The sequence below is a fragment of the Aquarana catesbeiana genome, linkage group LG01 (genome assembly GCF_042186555.1).
Source record: "Aquarana catesbeiana isolate 2022-GZ linkage group LG01, ASM4218655v1, whole genome shotgun sequence".
In the NCBI taxonomy this organism is placed as follows: Eukaryota; Metazoa; Chordata; class Amphibia; order Anura; family Ranidae; genus Aquarana; species Aquarana catesbeiana.
The window spans coordinates 21,370,677-21,393,494 of record NC_133324.1 but is presented as its reverse complement, the minus strand read 5'-3'; the positions used below and the strand labels follow the sequence as shown (position 1 = coordinate 21,393,494).

At 43.9% G+C, this 22,818-nt stretch overlaps 1 protein-coding gene across 1 annotated transcript in view; it reads left to right on the top strand.

Moving 5' to 3' along the window:
- DCTN1 (dynactin subunit 1) overlaps nucleotides 1-22,818 on the top strand; it is a gene marked incomplete in the record, with an annotated part of 191,365 nt that overhangs the window by 114,312 nt on the left and 54,235 nt on the right. The window contains 3 exon segments of the mRNA XM_073618867.1: nucleotides 5,230-5,250; nucleotides 14,612-14,803; nucleotides 18,015-18,212. Of these exon segments, the coding sequence (XP_073474968.1) occupies nucleotides 5,230-5,250; nucleotides 14,612-14,803; nucleotides 18,015-18,212 (411 nt within the window).

Here is a 22,818-nt window from a genome sequence, read left to right as displayed (position 1 = left end):
CTGATGCCAATGATGGGACACTATTCCTTCTACTGATACCAGTGATGGGACACTATTCCTCCCACTGATGCCAATGATGGGGTGCTATTCCTCCCACTGACACCAATGATGGGGCATTGTTTACGTCAATTGATGTCAAAGCATTTTTTACCCACACTGACCACATTGTGGCCCTCAGAGTGTCTGATGGACAGTAAACTGGCTCTTTGTTTTAACTTTGGAGACCCCTGACCTACATCTATAGCATGGACATATTCAACTTTGGTAAAAGCTGCACAGATTGTTTTCATCTATAGGCACTCCTTACCTGCATAGACAGTTTTTTTTGGTAAAGCTGAACTCATCCTTTAACCAAGAAAGAGAATCCTTGGCTCTCTTGCTGCTGAGCACTGTTCCTTTGTTGAGAAATAGTCTTCTGATATTCACTGGGAAACTGACCTTTCCAGGTGTGTGTGTTTTTTGTTTTCCTGGTCTATGCAGCCCTCACTGGTTCCTCCTGATTGGTGGACATGGTCAGCAGGAGGAAATTAGCACTCCCGGAAGTGTCGGATTCCCGGTGGATGGTAAGACTGGTCTCAGGACTGGATCAGTGTTAATCGGTGTGGGCTGTGGGGGAGATCAGGATTCTGTATCTTTATAAGTCCGTGCTTGGCTGAGCCTTTTAAATGTAAATGGGTTTCTTTAACAAAGGACCATTTTTATCTACATAAGCCTGCATAGTTATTTTATTCTTTTCAGATTCTTGCATAGACCAAGCTGTAGGTGGATCCATTTACCATGAGGCTTCCTTTTATATATGGAAATATGAATAGCCAGACTCGTTATTGTGTGCTGTTCTGAGGACCCTCTTTGAAGAAGATTTGCCCACTGTTCTGTATGCAGACCCCTTTTAATTCCCGGACAAAGTTGGGCAATAAGACGTTGTTTAATTACCCCCTGCCTGCTATTTTAATGTTTCTCCAGATTGTCCCCATTATGCCATACAGCTGGCTACTGTCAGTGTGGAACGGTGCCAGGAGGATATCACGAGCTGGCATTGATGTGCAGAAGCTTGTCGGGTCGCCAGCATTCGTCCCATATCTGAGTCCTCCCGGGAGCCCCGACTTTCATTTTTTAGCTGCAAATGTTTCTCATTAAAAATGCCAATTCAGCGTGAGAAGTAGAATCTGGTGCCAGGTTATCAGTGCCATTCTCCACGCTAAATCCCCGTGGACAGTGGGGGTTTTTAGTTGACTGTTGTTCTCGCTAGGACAATGGCAGGAATTGTTCTGCTGATCTTCTCAAGACAATATCTTCTCAATGATGTCTCTGTGCTGCCTCCGTTTAGCATGCCGGCAATGTGTACCCCGTGTAAGAGGAATGTGCAGAGCCAGCTGGTGACATGCCTGACCGCCACCGTCCCTCACTAGCACATCTGAGGCTGATCTTGTACGAGATGAATACAATAGCTAAACCTAGTCATGTCCTTCTTGTTTTTGGTGGAGGTCCAAAGTGTCTGCATGCCATTGGCCGCAATGGAGGAAGTTTCTTTAGTCAATGTATAACAGTTTGGAGACCTAGAAGATAAGAGTTGACATCCTTCAAGTTAGTAGGTTAAGGTGCAAGAGGACCCTGGAGTGCAGTGTGCCCTGTTCTAGATGTCTTGGATGATTGGGGGGGTGCCTCTAATCTCCAGTGTTGTGGTCAGAAATGCAGTTCACTCTTTCCTGTTGTATGGCCAGTGTTAGGAGTGTACACTACTGTGCAAAAGTTATAGACAGGTGTGAAAAAAGGCTGTGGATGAAGAATGCTTTCAGAAATAGAATTTAAAAAAATTACATTTCGATCAATTAACAAATTAGACTGTGGATAGACAGAAGAAAAATCTAAATCCAATTAATATTTTGGAGTGACCACTACTTGCCTTCAAACCAGCATCAATACTTCTAGGTAGACTTAAACATAGTTTTTTTTGAAGGAACTCAGCAGGTAGGTTGTTCTATGTATATCTTGGAAAACTAAGCACAGATCTTCTGTGTATGTCGGCTGTCTCAAATCCTTCTGTCTCTTCATGTCGTCGGAGACCGACTCCATGATGATGAGATCAGGGCTCTGTGGGGACCAAACCATCACTTTCAGGACTCCCTTGTTCTTCTTTACACTGAAGATAGTTCTTAACCGCTTCAGCCCCGGGAGATTTTACCCCCTTCCTGACCAGAGCACTTTTTACAATTTGGCACTGCGTCGCTTTAACTGACAATTGTGCGTTCGTGCGGCGTTGTACCCAAACAAAATTTTCATCCTTTTTTTTCCCACAAATAAAGCTTTCTTTTGGTGGTATTTGATCACCTCTGCGGTTTTTATTTTTTGCGCTATAAACAAAAGAACAGCGACAATTTTGAAAAAGAAAACACAATATTTTGTACTTTTTGCTATAATAAATATCCCCAATAGCAAAAAAGCTAATTTTTTTTCCCCTCAGTTTAGGCCGATATGTATTCTTCTACATATTTTTGGTAAAAAAAAATCGCAATAAGCGTATATTGATTGGTTTGCACAAAAGTTATAGCGTCTGCAAAATAGATTTATGGCATTTTTATTATACTTTTTTTTTTTTTAATATATTAGTAATGGCAGCGATCTGCGTTTTTAATTTTATCGTGACTGCGACCCTATGGCGGACACATCGGACACTTTTGACACTATTTTGGGACCATTGACATTCATACAGCGATCAGTGCTATAAAAATGCACTGATTACTGTAAAAATGTCACTGGCAGGGAAGGTGTTAACACTAGGGGGCGATCAAGGGGTTAACTGTGTTCCCTCAGTGTGTTCTAACTGTAGGGGGGATGGGACTTGCTAGGGGAAGAGAAAGATCGGTGTTCATACTTTTGTCTGAACACACGATCAGTCTCTTGTCCCCTCAGAGAACCGGGATCCGTGTGTTTACACACACACACCGATCCCCACTCTCGCTGTGTCACGAGCGATCGCGGGAGCCCGGCGGTCATCGTGCCCACTGGGCACTCACATCAGCTCCGGGGGCGAGCAGCCGGCGCGCGCTCGCCCCTAGTGGCCACAGGGCGAAGTGACGTAACATAACGTCGTTTCGCCCAGCCGTGCCATTCTGCCGCAGTAAAACTGCAGCAGCTGGTCGGCAAGTGGTTAATGACATTGGCTGTTTGTTTGGGGTGGTTGTCCTGCTGCAGAATAAATTTGGGGCCAATAACACGCCTCCCTGATGGTATGGCATGATGGGTAAATATCTGCATTTATTTCTCAGCATTGAGGATGTCCATTCACTGTTGCCCGCACAACCACCCCAAACATACAGCCAATGTCATTAAGAACCATCTCCAGAGTAAGAACAAGGAGCATTTTTTCACACCGGCCTAAAACTTTTGCACAGTATTATAGGTGTTAGGGGATCCCAGAATGTAGCACCTCTGTTCTGGGTATCGGGATGCCGTTTCTTGTGAGAGGTCCAGTGTTGGCAGTGTAGGTATGAGGGGAGCAAAGAATGCAGCACGCTCTGTCGTGGGTATACAAGCAGTTTATTCGATGTCTGATGTAAGTGGTGGTGGAGTGGGGGGAACCTCAGAAATGCTTTCTCCTGAGTTTTTAGTGGGGGTTTTCCTGTCTTGATGTCAGCATTGTGGGTGGGGACCTGAGTAAATATCCAGCAGGAGTTTGCTCTTATGTGTCCAATGTCATCATTGTAGGTGGAGGGGAACCCCAAAATGCAGCATTCTCTATGATGAGTATCTCGTGGGCGTTTTCTGTTAGATGTTCCGTGTTGGCGCAGTAGGTGGGAGGGGAATCTGTAGCGCCACACTCTGTTGTCTCTTGTTATATTCCCAGTGTCCTTGGAATACAGGTGGAGTTTTCTGATGTCTGGTTTGTAGAGGATCCCACACTTTTGTCCTGGATATATAGATGGAGTTCCTTGTTGGATGTTTGGCATCAGTGGTATAGGTGTGAGGGGACCAGGGCCATCTTTAATATTGACTGGACCCTGGGCACAATCAGTTTACTGTATCAGATCAGGCAGCGATTGCGATTGGTTGCCAGAGGTTACAGTGCATCATTAGCGCTCACTGACTGGTTCCTAGAGCTTACAGCACGCATTACAGCTCACTGATTAGTTGCTAGATGTTACAGCACATGATTTCTGCTTGTTGATTGGTTGCTAGAGATTACTGTACAGTAATACTGCTCACTGATTGGTTGCTAGAGGTTACAGCTATTTACAAATGAATGCCGCCGCTATTTACATATGATTGCCGGTTATTTACATGTAAACACAGGGTCTGCAGGTGAGCCTTTTGTACAAAACAATAGGGCAGAGCTGGGCAGCATTAGTAGCAGCACTTCACACTGAGAAATCAGGACACCGCATGGGACTAAAACTTCAAGGGGCAAGGAAATTTAAACTGGGATAGTTGGCAAGTATGAGGCAGCTGCTTTGGGCCCCACAACAATGACAGGGCCCAGGGCAGCTGCCCCTTTTGCTTTGCCTTAAAAACGGCCCATGCAGGGGGCCCTAGAATTCGTCCTGGATATATAGACGGAGTTCCTTGTTGGATGTTCGGCATCAGCAGTATAGGTGTGAGGGGGCCCGAGAAATTGGTCCAGGATATATAGACGAAGTTCCTAGTTGGATGTTCGGCATCAGCGGTATAGGTGTGAGGGGACCCTAGAATTTTGTCCTGGATATATAGACGGAGTTCCTTGTTAGATGTTCGGCATTAGCGGTATAGGTGTGAGGGGGCCCTAGAATTTCGCATACTCTTTTCAGTTAGATGTCTGATGCCAGTGGTTTAGGTGGGAATCCCAGAAGGGAAGTACACTTTCTCGAGTATCCAGAATGAGATTTCTCTTAGATGTCCGATAACGGTAGTGTAGGTGGTTGGGGGCACGTTCTGTCCCGGGCATTTAGCAGAAGTTTCTTGTTCGATGTCCTCATTGTAGGTATGAGGGGACCCCAGAACACAACATGCGTTCCCCTTTATATCTAGTGGTAGTTTCCTGACAATGTCCAATGTGAGAGAGCTCTGGGATGCATCAGATTTGTACAATATGTCGTCTTGGATGTCTTGTACCACCAGAGTAGGTGTGGGGGGGGCTCTGGAATGCAGCATGCTCTCTCCTGAATATCTCCACTAACAGTCTCACTTCTCTTCCCTTATTGGCTGCTGATGCTTCTGCTGTTTGTCTGTCTATCTCTTCCTGCATCCGCCCTCCAGATCACCACCCGTCGCACTAAGGTGAGCGCACAGTAACCCGCATTGTGTGTCTGTATGTGCACATTCACTCTCCTCTCTGTCCCACTCCTTTTTGTATGTGTCATTCAGGGTTGTTTTCAGGTCGTTAAAAACCCCTGTCACACCACAATCTGTGCAGACAGCATTTGAGTTACTGTTCACAAAGGTACTGCCTGTTCATTTACTGTGAATTAGTGACGCTACAACGATGCAAAGGGCATAGAGCTTGGGTACCTTTTTAATTTGTTTCTAGTTCTAGGTTGGTTATTTCCATATACTGACTGCTTCATTTTTCTATGGCTGGTACACTGTGTGTGTTTGATTTTGGAAAACGGTGTACTCCATTCTGAAATTCAAATGTAGGATCCATGATCTAGAAGATGGAAGACTAAAAAATATAATCGATGGAGGCATCAGAAGTGAGACCGCTACACCTGACTACTTGGATCCACCTGCTTCTTATGACCATTTCAGGGGGGTGTACTGCTCCTGTGAACTTAACAGTATGGAGAATGCCGTACTGAGGAGGGAGACTCCCTTGGCCTGAGCTGAGGAGGGAAAGTGCTTAGAGTTTTAGGTGATGAAGTCTGAGAGATGAAGTCACTACGTAGAGGGTTCTTTACTGTGGAATTCCCTTCCACAGGTGGTGGTCTCAGCGGGGGGCATTGATAGCTTCAAGAAACTATTAGATAATCACCTGAATGACCGCAACATACAGGGATATACAATGTAATACTGACATATAATTACACACATAGGTTGGACTCAATGGACTTGTGTCTTTTTTCGACCTCACCTACTATGTAACTATGTATACAAAGATATTGGGAGCATTTGGATTATTGACCACCATCCACCTATAACCGAAGTAACCGTTTTGTTTCACAGACGATACTCTAAAACTTGATACTTGGACTACAAGTATGAAAGTAATTTCGTTCTTGCTAAAAGCCCATTACATTCTGCTTCCTAGCAGCCTGGAACCAGAAACCAGGTATTATATCTTCACCCAAGGACTAGACAACCATAGCTTAGATGCAAACTGGAACTCACTTTATTAAAAATTCAAACATAATATATAGCACAGAGGGATCTGGTAGAACTTGATCACATTACCCTAACAATGCAAACTGTAAACAGGCATATAATTAACATGGCTAAGGAAAAGCCAACATAAACATCAAAGTGTTGCTAAACCCACAACAGTAAAATCTGTCTGTATATGCAGAAGAGCATGCTTGTTATACTCACTGTGGAACTTAAGGGGTTAATCCTCTGTATTGTGTAAAAAGGCTCTTTGATCCTGTATAGGCAGATCTTCCCCCCTCCTGCAGGGTTTTTTCTTGGCAAGGTCAGAAAAGACACAGTGAGGGTAGTAAAGCTGCACATGCTCAGTTTGGTCTCTCTTGCTGGAGAGAACATTTCCTTGTTCAGGTGTGATTTTCAGGTCACGTGGTATTGACATCACACATTTGGGTGTGTATACAGATCCTAAATGACAGCCCAGTCCCTCCCTCCTCCTCCTCTTCCTCCTCCTCCTCCATGCCCAGAAACTAAAAAAAGAACACCGTAAGTGGGATGTCACATTTTGATTCATGGATGGTCCGCCTCCCATAACAGCCTGAGGACACAGGCTGTAGTGGAAATATCCTCCTACCTGAACACTCAGCACAGTAGTATACAGATCAGCCAAAAAGGTATATAGTGTCAGTTTTTTAATGTAAAAAGATTTATAAGCTGGAGGCAGATTAACTATTTTCATATTACTGGGTTTAGTAACACTTTAAGCTTATTAAACAATTAGCCACCTAGATGACTCAGTGCCCATCTAGACTGTTCGGCACCCAGCCCACAATCTTGAATACAAAGAATATTATACATTATCATAAACCTCCCACAAAGGTTCGATAACAAGGTAAAGTGGTCACAATATTAATCACATCTCCAAGAGATGATCAGGCAGACAGAAACAATTTGTGACTCCATTAACAATGGGAATGCACACCTAGGAGGCACATAGTGGGAAAGAGACACTTCACACCTTAATAAACAGACTATAGCAGTAGACCCCAGTATCAAGTTGCTTTGAACTGATAGCAGTCTTTGATGGTTTGGGCACAAAGGACCCAATCTGTGTGTTTCTGGGAGATATGGACCCAAATTCGAAGCAAGACCACTTTAAGGGCCCCCCAGGCACACACACCTCCCAAAGAGTGGTGTTCCTTCAAAAGCCAGGGCCCATAGTCAGTAGGCAAGAGGCCAACCTGCAGTCCCCTCCAAAAGCCCCTGTCCTGGTTGGGTCTGTCACAGCCTATATATATAATCAGTGTAATTCACAATTCATCAGAGAGCCCCTTAGACTAGATCTGTAGTAGATCGTACAATTGAACTGTTACATGTATGGTCACCTTTGTTTAAAGCTTTAACCAACCTTAATTTTTTTTTCTGTTACCTCCAGTTGCCTTATTTGTGTGGTTATACTGTAAATTTTTCATATTTTGTACTTTACTTGCAATCATAGTCTCACGAAAATTAGGACCCGAGAAGTGTGGTGCTGACCGTGTGGCCATCATCACTTCACCTTACACTCTGATCTTTCCTTCTCTCTCATTCCTTACCGTGTGGTTTATGATCAACTTAAAGCCCATTTCCAGCTTGGGCAAAAAAATTAAAATTATGGATCCACCAGCAGATTCTGAAAAGGAAAAAAAAAAGCTCCAACTGCTTTATTCACCTCCTCTCCAGTGCTGTCCCCCATAGACTCATTTTGCTGACCAGTGCTGATCCTCTTCAGATTGAATGATGTCAAATGTCTGCCAACCCAGTTCCTGTGAATTCATCCCCCCCCCCCACCGTGTACTCAGGGGTGAATGCCACGAAGAATGGTGCCACCATCACATGACACTGCTTCCTGCAGTATTTAGGATCTGCTCATCTCCAGGGGAAGAAAGCAGTGGGGGGGGGGATTTGCGATGTCACCTGTCTAAAGTTACTTAGAAAAAAAAGACATGTATTCACTTTTTTTCCTTCAATCATTTTTAATTGAAGAAATATGCATCAATAAACCACACCTCAGGTAGTACAGCAGCCGGAACCCTTGCACAGATTGTCAACATCAATGGAAAGCTAACAAAAACGAAGCAGCAGCGATCTATACCCTCCAAGGATAAGATCTAGGCAAATCAAATCATTGTTTAGCCTTCCTTTTACAAAGGTAACCGATAGGTCCTAAAGACCTTCTCTGTATCTTGCACCTACTGATTAAATAGAATAGCAGGGTTCTCAACCTTCTCAATAGACAGGATAATGCCCGGAGTACAATCAATAGGCAGGGTATTGCCCGGAGTACAATCAATAAGAAGGGTTATGCCCGGAGTACAATCAATAGGCAGGATAGTGGCAGCAGGGTAATGGGAATTATGTGAAAAAAAGAGAAACTATCCTTTTGGGAGGTCTATAGGTTTGGACATCCCTTGGATAGAAAAAGACAGCTACTTTTGGTCAGAAAGGGTATTGAACAAGCTAATGGGAATTATATCGGTGCCCAGAATAATAAAGAATAAATAACTTGTATAAAAAAAAAAAATCTAAATTTATTACATAAAACCACAAATATAGGGTTCAGTAAAAATTAGCAAAGCATGATACACATCATATGTAACAGTCACTGATATCTGTATATAGTAGGTGATCAATACCTGATGTTGTATCCCAACATGTTTCGCCAGCAATGGCTTCCTCTGGATTTTTTACGGACCACCAATATTGGCGAAACATGCTCATTTTTATTGAACCCCATACTTGTTGTTTTTCTGTAATTTCTATTTTTTTATACAATTTTATGTAGTCTTTATTGTTCTAGGCACCGTTATAATCCCCATTACCCTGTTGCCACTGTTCTCCATTTACAAGGGATAAGGTGCCGGATATCATAGGGTCACCTAATCTACCTCCCAAGCAATCAACAGGCAGGGTAATGCCCTGAGTACAGTCAATAGGAAGTGTAATGCCCCGAGTACACTCAATAGGCAGGGTAATGCCCCGAGTACACTCAATAGGCAGGGTAATGCCCCGAGTACACTCAATAGGCAGGGTAATGCCACCGAGTACACTCAATAGGCAGGGTAATGCCACCGAGTACACTCAATAGGCAGGGTAATGCCCCGAGTACACTCAATAGGCAGGGTAATGCCACCGAGTACACTCAATAGGCAGGGTAATGCCCCGAGTACACTCAATAGGCAGGGTAGTCGCAACAGGGTAATGAGGATTACATTGGTGCCCAGAATAATAAAGAATACATAACTTGTGTAAAAAAAAAAATTGAAATTTATTACATAAAACAACAAATATAGGGTTCAATAACAATTGGCAAAGCATGATACAAATACTGTTTAACGGTCACTGATATCTGTATATAGTAGGTGAGCAATACCTGATGTTATATCCCAACGTGTTTCGCCAACAATGGCTTCTTCGGGATTTTTTACGGACCACCAATATGAAACATGCTAATTTTTATTGAACCCTATATTTGTTGTTGTTTTTATGTAATACATTTTTTATACAATTTTATGTAGTCTTTATTGTTCTGGGCACTGTTATAATCCCCATTACCCTGTTGCCACTATTCTCCATTCACCAGGGATAAGGTGCCGGATATCATAGGGTCACCTAATCTACCTCCCAAGCAATCAATAGGCAGGGTAATGCCTCGAGTACAGTCAATAGGAAGTGTAATGCCCAGAGGACAATCAATAGGCAGGGTATTGCCCTGAATACAAATCGACTGAGAGAGCATAGTAGAGATGGAAGGAAGAAAAGCAAAGGAAGGATATCAAGAGGAGAGGGGGAACCCCAGAGAAAAAGGAGCCCTAAAAAGCTCCAATGAGCTTCAAAATCTGTATTTTCGTCCTGATTTTCTTACGGTGTACTAGAGTTTACCTTTTAGCCCAGTCGATAAGAAGTGATCGATTTTGTTTATTCCCTTGCTTTGCATACTCAAAATCGAAATATTTCAAAACGACATTCTGGGTCCCAAATCTTCTCTCTGCTTCCCTGCAGAGGAGGGCGGGGTTTTCTCCAGGTGTCCACCAGTGGGGACCACCTCCTTCATCCCGGAAGACTTGCTGCGGCATGAGTTGGCAGTGACTTGCCGGGTCACTCCTGGAAGCAGCGAGGGACACAGACCGCGGACTTGGGTAAGTATAAAAAACGTCTTCAGAAGTTTTCATTATTGTACGCTAGGTTCCAGCCCTTTGCATGTTAGGAGCATGTGCAAAATTGTGCACACTCCTGACACACAGAGAAACCTGCTGCCATAATTAATCCCCCCCCTCCCTCCCCCACAAGCTTCGGCAACTGCTCCAAGTTATTCTGTATTACAATATGGTGCCGCTGCACCACGCGGTTTTGGTGCGGCACGGTTTTGGCAAAAGAGTCAGAGTCATCTTTTCCTGCATTTCTTGTGCGTAGGGAAGCTCATTGAAAAGGAATCGGCTGCCCTACATAAGATATGTGGAAACCTGCCTGAGCTTTGTCCCGTTTTTAATGATAAATTGCTTGTTTTGTAGTTGCTCTACTTAGATCAAGATGTCTTTAGCCATGTTTAGGATGTACCAGCAACTGGTGTACTGGCATTGGCCTATCTCATTGGATAGACGATCTAACGAAGGGTTGCGGATGGACGGACTCTGTAACGGAGTGTAGACATTGGTGCCTTTGTTGGGACTGTCTGTTCTCACAGCTCAGAGAGGGAAGGCCGGCCTCTGATTGTCATGTTCAATGATTCATGAATATTCAGGAACCCGATTCACCCCGTTCTGACCGATCCTGGAATCTATTGTGTGCTGGGAGAGGGAGATGTCTTATTAGAATACATTTCCATGGATTGGACCATGCTTTTTGCCCGCTAGTGGGGCAAACTTAACCCCCTGCTAGCAGCTGGAGAAGGTTTCTTTTTTATTTTTTATAATCACTTTTTTTTTTATTAAGACACTTTCCAACATACAACATAGAAAAACACATTGCACAATATATCTATACACGCGCATCGGCACCCCCGCAGTGCAGCGGGCGCCTGCTATGCCCGCTTAAAGGGCCGAGGTACAGCTACAACGGTTCGCAAGATCGTGCCGACCTGCCGCAGTATGACGATGGCGGCTGGTCGGCAAGCGGTTAATAAATAACCTCTAACCTTAAAAAATATTAAATACATTATTATTAATAATAAAATAACACTCAAACTCGAACCAAAAAATACATTATTATTAATAATAATAATAATAATACAAAATAATTGTTTTTATGTTAGTGTTTAGTTATTTATTTTATTTTTTTAAGGGTTAATTATTTATTTATTGTTACTTAGTATTCATTTATTGACCTAATTTGTTTATGTTTTTTATTTATTTGTGTATTTATTTTACATTTATTCATTTATTATTATTCGTATAATAATAAAATAAATAACCCCAATTCCTAATCCTAACCCTAATCTAAACTGAACTCGAGCGCCTTAATTTAACAAAAAAAATTATAATGAATAATAATAAAAGAAGAAATGAAAGCAAATTGAAAAGCCAAAAAAGCTGAAATACCTAGCAACAAATGATGCAACAGATAATGGTTTTCTCTGTTGGCTAATTAAAAAAAAAAAAAAAAATGCCAAAGCCCAAAAACGCTGCATACAAAAACGCCAGAGAAGTGCTCAAAGACACTACGCTCAGGTGTGAATGCAGCCTTAGGACTGATTCAAGTTGGCTTAGAGGTGTCCAATGAATGGATCAGCACACAGGACACCTCCCAGACGTGTCCCCAATGTATGGAGAGCAGATCTTGGTGGATGAATGCAGCTTGCCGTAACGGCACATCGTCAGTCCCTAGTACAGCATTGATCACCACAGTGTCATTGTTGGGCACATCCTCCATGCATTGCAGTCCTGGCTGTAAGGACAGGAAATCCTTGAGAATGGTGCAGGTAGGGATACAGCTTCGATACAACTTACACATGAATGTGCTGAGGGGGGGGATGTTGGATTATACTAAAAAGTCCTAAGGTTAAAGGATATCCATGGCAGCTCCTCCACGAGATTGAAAGTAATCTCTGCAATATATAAAGGAAACAGCAGAGGGCGCCATCTAAGTACATTGTATAGAAAGACTTGTAAAATCACAAATGGCAACTCACGAGAGAGGGCGCCAACTAAGTGCAGTATATAAAAAAAAGACTATTAAAAATCACAGTGGTGACTCGCGAGATACATAAGGATCAGAGCATGTAATCCACCCAGTGTGCTTTGCCGTTGAGCCACAGTGTGTCTTCAGGAGCCAGTAAGCAGATGCAAAGCTCCTGACCGTGACATCTGCTTCCTGGCTCCTGACAAACACATGAGGCTCAACGGCAAACCGCACTCTGTGGATTACCTTGTGTATCATCTCGTAAGTTGCCACTTGTGATTTTTGATGGTCTTTTTCTATATAATGCATTTAGTTGGCGCCCTCTCTTGTAAGTTGCCACTCTTGTGATTTTTAATAGTCCTTTTTTTTTTTTTTTTTCTATATACTGAAAATAGAAATTCTGACGCACAGAGGGTTAATGCCCAGCAAACATATAAATACATATAAAGGGCACTTGGGGTACAAAAAAGTGGCCAACCAAGTCCATAAATTTCATTAGTCCTTATGTGCTTAAAAGGGGAGGATATACACCGGCGGCTGCAGCTCTGTATAGGAATCCAAGAAAGAAAAGGGGGGGGGGAAGCGCCACCTAAGTGCAGTATTACTGACATGGAAATTTATAGATCGGCAACTCCTATCCTCATATTGATTAGGGGTTCCAAACTACTGCAGAAGGGAACAGACACAAAAGATAGGCTCAGCATCTTTCCAAATAACTGTTCTGCTTTATTATGATGCAATTGCAGGTTTTAATACACATGATTACGTAGGTATCACATTAATATTACAATTGTACATTTATGGTAACAAGGGGCGTAACATAGGCAGACTAACTCTAATCAGGACTCGAAAGAATGTAAACATGTACTGAAAACATTATTAGCGCTGTGTGCACACTGAGGGCAGAGTGCAATACATACAAAATACAATACAATTATATACAGAACTTACACATTTCCTGGTTTATGAGCAATAGATTAAAAACACTCAAGGTAGAAGGTACAAACATGATCGTCTGAAGTGGGTACGATGCAAGTCTCTCCTCTCTGTCACGCAGGTACCGCCATTGGGAGTCCCGACCACCATGGATGGTGTCAGCTGGGCTAGTGGAGGCCAGGCCCGTAGAAGGAGCTAGATCAGGGATCTTCAAACTACGACCCTCCAGCTGTTGCGGAACTACACGTCCCAGGAGGCATTGTAAAACTCTGACATTCACAGACAGGACTAGGCATGATGGGAATTGTAGTTCCTGAACAATTGGAGGGCCATAGTTTGAAGACCCCTGAGCTAGAGGCTCCGAGCGCGTAGCTTGGTACTTGCCTTTTCCTCCTACCCTTTCGGTGACCTCACATCTGCCCATGTGCGCTCCATGCTGGTTGGCGTGGACTTCCAGGGTTTTTCCAGGCCCTACTCCAGCTGACACCATCCACTGCGGTCATGACTCCCAATGGCGCTACCTGCGGGACGGAGAGGAGAGACAAGCATCGTACAAACTTCAGATAGATCTTGAGTGTTTTTAATCTATTGGTAATACTGCACTTTGGTGGCGCTCCCCCCCCCCCCTCCTTTTCGTCCTTAGTTTTTCTATATGCTGCACTTTGTTGGCACCCTCTCTCATGAGTTGCCACCGATTTGTAATAGTCTTTCTTTATGTACTGCACTTAGTTGGTGCCCCCTGCTGTTTCCTGGCTGTAAGGAACATACCATGTACCTTACACCATGTATAGTACCTCTCCTGTCTGGAAGTGTTTTTTTGCATGGCCAAGGAACATCCGCACCACACTATGGTCCAAGAAATGGGAGGATCTCTTCTGCAACCAAGTGAACACCCAAACAAGGACTTGGGGTGTGCTAGTGCCTGAAGCTTGGAGGAGGACACCAACCCAGAATTCTGTGTTTTTCATGTGAGATTCAGGGAATAAATGGGGCTAAAACTGGCCTTGTCTTACCACCAAGCAGGTTCTACATCCCCTGCCCCATAGATCAGTGTGTCTACATATCCCCAGAACCAATTTTCATCTTCACAGGAGCTTGACAGTTGGAGGGTGAAAATCTGATTGGAGGGGGCAATGCAGACAGTTATGTGAGACGTATTCAATAATACAACCCCATATGTCCTTTTCTTGTTACATTTGTGATTTAAGTTCTGGAAGTTCTGTTATTCGCTTTACTGTCTCCTTTGCAGCCTACTCGTCCCTCCAGCTCTGCGGCCTCCAGCGGCACAGCCGGGGCCTCCGGATCTGCATCGGCATCATGTGGAGAGATCAGCAGCAGCGAGCCCAGTACTCCGGCCCAGACACCTCTGGCTGCTCCCATCATCCCCTCACCCTCTCTGACCTCTCCAGTGGCTCCATTGCCTGCTCCTGGGTCCAGCAAGGTAACCATTTTATAGTCTATAGTAACGTAGAAATAAACTATCTCTTATTTTCTTCTTTAATGCAAGCAACTCTGGAATGGCTCCTTAAAAAGTGGGCAATGGCATGCGTGCATTCTTACAAATCTATGTTTTCTCATTCATTCTAGTCAGGGCGCTCCCTGCATATGCCATCTAGATCAGGGGGTCTCAAACTGGCAGCCCTCCAGCTACAAGTCTAAAACTACAAGTCCCATCATGCCTCTGCCTGTGGGAGTCATGCTTGTAACTGTGAGCCTTGCGGTGCCTCATGGGACTTGTAGTTTCACAACAGCTGGAGGGCCGCCAGTTTGAGACCCCCTGATCTAGATGGTAATGCCTTCATCGTCTCACCCTTACTGGGAGATCAAGGCAGTGCTGCCATCAGAGGGAAGTGACATTCCCTCACAGGAAGTTCTCTGTAGGAACGAGGCATGTAATAGGGAGGCTCTTTCCTACCCATTCCTCCCTCTCCTGCACTTTTGTTAAAAATTAAAAAATGGCTCAGTCAACAAATAAGGGAGAAAATGGGACTGAGAGGCTCCACACTGTGGTGATGGTCTTTGCCCACCAGGAACATAGACGCCTTCTCGGAGTACACATAGACATGTGTACTCCGAGAAGCTGAATTGTATAAGCTGTGCCCAAAACAAACAAGTACATGACAAGGACCAATAATGCATGTGGTCCTACTGCAGCTAAACGTTCTCCATCACTGGCCTTGCACTTTGGGTGGAGGCGTCCATCTTTGTAGAGGCAAGGCTTCCTCAAGTTGGAGCTGCCCCTCTGATGACTGATGGGGGGGGGGGGGGGGGTAATGATCAGGAAGCGGCAGGTTAGGTGGAGGAAGGACAGATCACAGAATGAAGCATGAATGGGGGAGATCCTTTCACTGCAGATCCTTGGGTACAGCTTCCTCTCCAGCATGGAGAGCAATCCATGGAGATATTGCAAATCTCACGTAAAATTCGGTGGTCAGACTAGCAGCCTTAGACAATCTCACACTGCAAATATCCAGCTGAAGGTGCATGAGTACCTAGGCTCAGGAAGTACAGATCCCTTTTTTTTTTTTTTTTTTTTTTTTTAGGAAGAATTCAGATCTAAAGATAAACGTTTTTTTTTTATTAAAAAATAACATTTCTGTGCGTTTCCTAGAATTTAGCACATCTTCATGTTCTGAGTTCAGGTCCACCTTAAAGTGGACCTTCAGTATTTTTTTCATCTTTCCATCTATTAAATCGTCTGCCCTTGTTGTTTTAAAGTATAACTAAAGGCTAGTTTTTTTTTTTTTTTAGTTTTGGATAGAGTGGAGAGGGTCTAGAGCCCCTGTCAATTTCTGTTGCTGTCTGTGCCCCTGTTAAGAAAATTCACCCTCTCTATTTGTCCTGTTTACCATTTATCATTAAAACTGAAAGGAAAAAGAAAACCCCAAATTTTGGGTTGTCTCCAGAAAAGTGATAGATGGGAAATCTTCCAATGGAACACAAGTTCTGGTGAGCTGGGGGACCCCAAGAAATTCCTTTAAATTTGCAGAGATTTCCTCTCTCACTTCCTGTTTTGCAATGGGACAGGAAGTGAAGCAAAATCTCTGCAATGGGACACAGATGGCAAAAAAAAAAAAAAAATCTGACAAGGGTTATAACCCTCCCTCCTCACTCTATCCATAATGGGAAAAAAAGCTTTGCCCATAGTTCTACTTTGATAGCAAAACATTTTTTCCTGCCAGTAAATACCTTATACAGCCCACTTCCTGTTTCTTGTGTTTTCTTGTTCTTCTGGTAAAAAGGCTAATGACATGCACAGAGCTCTCTCTCTCTCTCTCTCTCTCTCTCTCTCTCTCTCTCTCTCTCTCTCTCTCTCTCTCTCTCTCTCTCTCTCTCTCTCTCTCTCTCTCTCTCTCTCTCTCTCTCTCTCTCTCTCTCTCTCGGGAGAGAGACTGCCAGGGAGGGGGATGAGTCATAAGAGGGCCAATGAGAGCTGGAGGTGTGTCTTTAAATCCAGGAAGCTTCAGCTGCCCACAGTTAAAATGGATGCAGCCAGTCTCAGTGGAGGGAGATTTCTGCAACATATTTGGCAAGTGCAGAATCACAGTAAATATAAAATAATATGCAAAGTGGTCAGAGGGAAGCTTCAGAATGGCAAAGTTGTTTTTATTATAAAACCTTGGTTTGCGAGCATAATTCATTCCAGAAACATGCTTGTAATCCAAAGCACTTGTATATCAAAGCATTTTTTTACAGGGTATAAAAGAAGAGAGGCACCTCTAAGTGTAGCAGTAAGTTGCTAAATGTACCTTCATTAAATTTAACCATATTGCTACACTTATGACGCGTACACACGACCGGACTTTCCGGCAAACTAGGTCTGACGGTCTTCCCGGCGGACTTTCGGCAGAGTTGAGATGGACTTTCAGAACAAACTGACGGACTTGGCCACGCACGAACGGACTAGGTCCGGTCGAAAGTCCGTTCGTTTTGTATGTGATGGCGTAAACGGGACAAAAAAAAGGAAGTTCGATAGCTTCCCTTGCATTGTATTTGGTCCGTCGGACCAGCACATAGACTAACAGTTTTCCTGATTTTTAGTCCGTCGGACAGATTTGAAACATGTTCTATTTCTAGGTCCGTCTGATTTTTTTTTTTCCCCCAAAAAACGATCGGACTAGCCCACACACGATCGGATTGTCAGACCTAGTTTGCCGGAAAGTCCGGTCGTGTGTACGTGGCATTAAAGGCTCCTCTCTTCTCTTTTATACTCGGTTGTGACATGACGCTACTCTTATATCAAGACATCGCTTGTATATCAAGGCTAAATTTATTTAAAAATTTTGCTTGTCTTGCAAAACGCTCTCAAACCAAGTTACTCACAAACCAAGGTTTTACTGTATAACCTTATAAAATGAGGGTAGAAAAAAAAAAATCCCCTAAATGCTATATATATATATATATTCTCTTTTTGAACGCAGCAGAGTGGAGAGTTTGCTGGCTAAAGGTAATGACATGCAGCTTGTGGTTCCTAGAGCTAGGCAGGACTTTTTAAAAAATTGTGATGGCTGATTGATTCACAGCAAATCCTGATGTATACTCAGAAATAATCTGATTTGTATAAAATAAAGAATAATCCATAACCCAACACCATGTCTTCACCCATCCTTGGAGACATGACACTCACCTGGCTTTGTTTTCTGATGGCACAGGAGGAGGAGAACCTGCGGGCTCAGGTGAAGGATCTGGAGGAGAAGCTGGAGACTCTGAAGATGAAGAGGGCTGAGGACAAGGCCAAGCTGAAAGAGCTGGAGAAATCCAGACTGCAGCTGGAACAGTTACAGGAATGGAAGAGCAAGATCCAGGAGCAGCAGGCCGACCTGCAGAAACAACTCAAGGAGGCCAAGAAGGTGAGTGAGAGAGGCTTGTACCTGCAGTACTGATGAGCCCAAAGAACCCAATGCCGAGCCTATAGAACCCAGTGCCCAGTACTGAGCCTATAGAACTGGGAAGGATATGTGTGCTGCTCAGGCACAGTGGGGGGGGGGGGGGGGGTTGTGTTATGTAAACAGTACATCCGCAGCTGCTAGAGGGGACATCCTGGCTCCTGCAAGAGTTCTAGAGAAAGTGTTAGCCCCTGCAAGTCGTGCATCTAAGGTGTCCTGGAGAAGTGAATGGAGTGGCAACGTCAGCCTGGAGACTCCACCCAGGCCATGTCCCAACGCGTATCACTCCGCCCCCCCCCAGAGCTTAGTCCTTGGGAACTGAGCCTATGGAACTCGTTGCCCGATACAGAGTCTATAGAACCCAATGCAGCCTGTATAGAGGGGTGCAGATAACAGTCTATCTGTGCAGAACTGTTCCTAGTTCTGATCTACTCTGGTAAGAACACAACCCTATGATGGATGTCATTTGCTGCAAACAAAGTTTATGAAGCTGAAGAGAAAGTTTTTTTGTATTGTCCACTTGTATACAGTTATGAATTGTGATGCCTCTGCTTTAGGTTAAAAATGATTCTAAGCCATATACAGTTGTGTTTTATAAGTTTACATACCTTTGCAGAATTTATGATTTCTTGGCCATTTTTCAGAGAATATGAATGATAACACAAAAGCTTTTCTTTCACTTATGGTTAGTGTTTGGCTGAAGCCATTTATTATCAGTCAATTGTGTTTACTCTTTTTAAATCGTAATCGCAACAGAAACTACCCAAATGACCCTGATCAAAAGTTTACATACCCCAGTTCTTAATACTGTGTATTGATCCCTTTAACATCAATGACAGCTTGAAGTCTTTTGTGGTATTTGTGGATGAGGCTCTTTATCTTCTCAGATGGTAAAGCTGCCCAATCCTCTTGGCAGAAAGCCTCCAGTTCCTGTAAATTCTTGGGCTGTCTTGCATGAACGGCATGTTTGAGATCTCCCCAGAGTGGCTCAATGATATTGAGGTCAGGAGACTGAAATGGCCACTCCAGAACCTTCAGTTTATTCTGCTGTAACCAATGACAGGTCGACTTGGCCTTGTGTTTTGGATCATTGTCATGTTGCAATGTCCAAGTACGTCCCATGCGCAGCTTCCTGGCTGATGAATGCAAATGTTCCTCCAGTATTTTTTTAAACATACTTCATTCATCTTGCCATCAATTTTGACCAAATTTCCTGTGGCCTTTGTAGCTCACACATCCCCAAAACATCAGCGATCCACCTCCGTGTTTCACAGTAGGAATGGTGGGCCTTTCATCATAGACCTTGTTGACTCCTCTCCAAATGTAGCGTTTATGGTTGTGGCCAAAAAGCTAAATTTTGGTCTCATCACTCCAAATGACTTTGTGCCAGAAGGTTTGAGGCTTGTCTCTGCGCTGTTTGGTGTATTGTAAGTGGGATACTTTGTGGCATTTGCGTGGTAATGTCTTTCTTTTGGCCACTCGACCATGGAGCCCATCTTTCTTCAAGTGCCTCCTTATTGTGCATCTTGAAACAGCTACACCACATGTTTTCAGAGAGTCCTGTATTTCACCTGAAGTTATTTGTGGGTTTTTCTTTGCATCCCGAACAATTTTCCCGGCAGTTGTGGCTGAAATTTTAGTTGGTCTACCTGACCGTGGTTTGGTTACAACAGAATCCCTCATTTTCCACTTCTTGATTTAGAGTTTGAACACTGCTGATTGGCATTCTCAATTCCTTGGATATCTTTTTATATCCCTTTCCTGTTTTTTATACAGTTCAACTACCTTTTCCCGCAGATCCTTTGACAATTCTTTTGCTTTCCTCATGACTCAGAATCCAGAAATATCAGTGCAGCACTGGATGAAAGATGCAAGGGTCTGTCCAGAGTCCAGAAACTCATTGACCTTTTATACACACACACTAATTACAAGCAAACAGATCCCATGTGAGGATGGTTACCTTTAATAGCCATTCAAACCCCTTTGTGTCAACTTGTGTGCATGTTATCAGGCCAAAATCACCAGGGTATGTAAACTTTTAATCAGGGCCATTTGGGTATTTTCTGTTGTCGTTATGATATAAAAAGAGTAAACACAGTTGATTGATAATAAATGGCTTCAGCCAAACACTAACCATGAGTGAAAGAAAAGTTTTTATGTTATCATTCATATCTCTGAAAAATGGCCAAGAAATCATAAATTCTGCCAGAGTATGTAAACTTATGAGCACAACTGTATATCTATTTATCTAGCTAAATGCATGTGTTCAATGTGTGTGCTGTTCTTTTTCATATAGTTATTTCCTCCAATGGATATTTGTTGGTGATCCTGCCATTCTTGGTGGCAACCCCTTTCTTGGTGGCAATGATCAGCAGGTCCGTAGAGCCTGAAAACCATTGCCACCACAATGTGCATGCTCCCTATTTAGCAAAGTAAAGCCAGTCATAGCTGGATCTAATCTTGTCCGGTAGGGGCGTGGCCTAGCGCATGGAGTAGCAGGACGTGTCTGCCTGGAGCTCCCGCACACGTCGGCTCAAACAAGGCTCACAGCGCTTACAAGAACCTACAAACAGGTCGGTAATGGGGAGGAAAGGAGGGGGAGAGAGACACCGCACTCCCGAGCCACATAACGAGGGCGATATAGATCGCTTTTTCACCCGTCTGAGTCAGACACAGCGCGACCCCCCCCTCATCCAAGATGGCGACGGCCCGGACCTCAGGCACACACGTGGCCTCACAGGGAGCTACTTCACAGCGCTCCACATTACAGATGAAAACAAGACAGCGTGCCAGGTCCCCTCCAGATTCAGAAAACGGCTCGGTCCGCTCGGCCTGCCAATCCCCAGACTCGCACAGATCCTATGGTGGCTGGGACATGGAAGCCTACATTAAGGCCCTCCCCACCAAGCATGACTGTGAAACATATGTGCAGAGGCTAGAAAGATCATACAAACAGGAGATTACTGAGCTCCGTAAAGATGTAACAAGCAGGCTGGAAGAAGTGGAACATGAGGTAGAAGAAAATACCTCCACACTTCAAGCTCATGAAGCTATTTTACATGACCATACACTACAGATCCAACAACTGATTTACCACCAAGATGACCAGGAAAACAGAGCCAGACGCAACAATATACGTATCCGAGGCCTACCAGAGTCAGTGGAAAACACAGACCTATCCCCTGCTGTCATCGCCATATTTAATGATCTGCTCCACAAGGAGAAAGAAGCTCCCATAGAGTTGGATCGGGTTCACAGAGCTCTCGGTCCCAAGAACCCTAACCTGGAACACCCAAGAGATGTAATCTGTAGAGTTCACTTTTATGCGATTAAAGACGCAATTATGAAAGCAGCAAGATCCCAAGACGCCATTTATTTCAATGGGACTCCAATATCACTACTCCCCGACGTCTCCAAATTGACACTAGACATGAGGAGGGCCTTGAAACCCCTCACAAGCGCTCTTCAAGCAAAACAAATAAAATATCGTTGGGGCTTTCCCTTCAATCTTTTTGCATCCCACGACGGAAAGTCAGCGACATTTCGCACCCTTGGAGACCTCCCAAAATTCCTGGGAACTTTTGAACTGCCACAAATCCCCATACCAGATTGGCCTCTTCATGCTGCTACCCCAGGCTTCCAGACCACCACCGGTTGGCAAACGAAAACTAAGAAGAACAAACGTCCTAAATCGCATGCATCCAGAGCATCCGACGGATGAATAACCGTTCTCTATTCTTGTCTTAACCATACCTTTCCTCCACAGGTTCCGAACCAGTGAAGATATTCCTATTTACAGTTTGTTACCATGTTGGGACTTTGTCTTACATTGTTGTTTCTATCTTAATCTTCTGTACACGAATCTCACCTTTTTGCAGTGGGAGGCATGGGTTTCTTTTTCTTTTATTTTTTTTCATTTCCTACAGAAGTAATTTAAATGCTTATACTGACGGTCCCTTTTACTGCCATAGATTTTCGCCCCCCCCTTGATGCTCCTTTGCTCCCCAGCCTTATTGCAGAACGATGTCTAAATTAAGAAGTTGTATACGTATCACTGCAGGCCTATAACTTTATGATGCTGGATGCCATCTTACACATCTTTTAATAGTTTACTCTCTCCCCCATAGACTAGGCAATGCAGAAACTGAGCCTCATAATACTTAGATAACATTTATTGGAAAATACCCGGCGTGTGCGGGCCTCCCTATGCTCTGACCGCGACCCCCACCCTTAGGGTTTACAGCTCCCTCAGCGGTTTCAGCTGTTATGTTGATTTCAACATTGTTAGTACGGCCACCTTGGCCTCTGATCTCTACTGTCTCTGTTTCTATTCTCTTTCTTTCCCCTATCTCTTCTACTTACGTCCCTCTTTCTCCCACCCTCCCTTTACCCCTAGGACAGTGGGCCTCGACCACACCCCCTCTAGTTGCACCCCTAAACCGAACTAGCAATGGCGACCCCTATCTCCCTTAAAGTCTCCTCCTTAAATTGCAGGGGCTTCAACACCCCAGAGAAGAGAAGACCTATACTCTATCATTTTCATAAATTACGAACCCAAATCCTTCTCTTA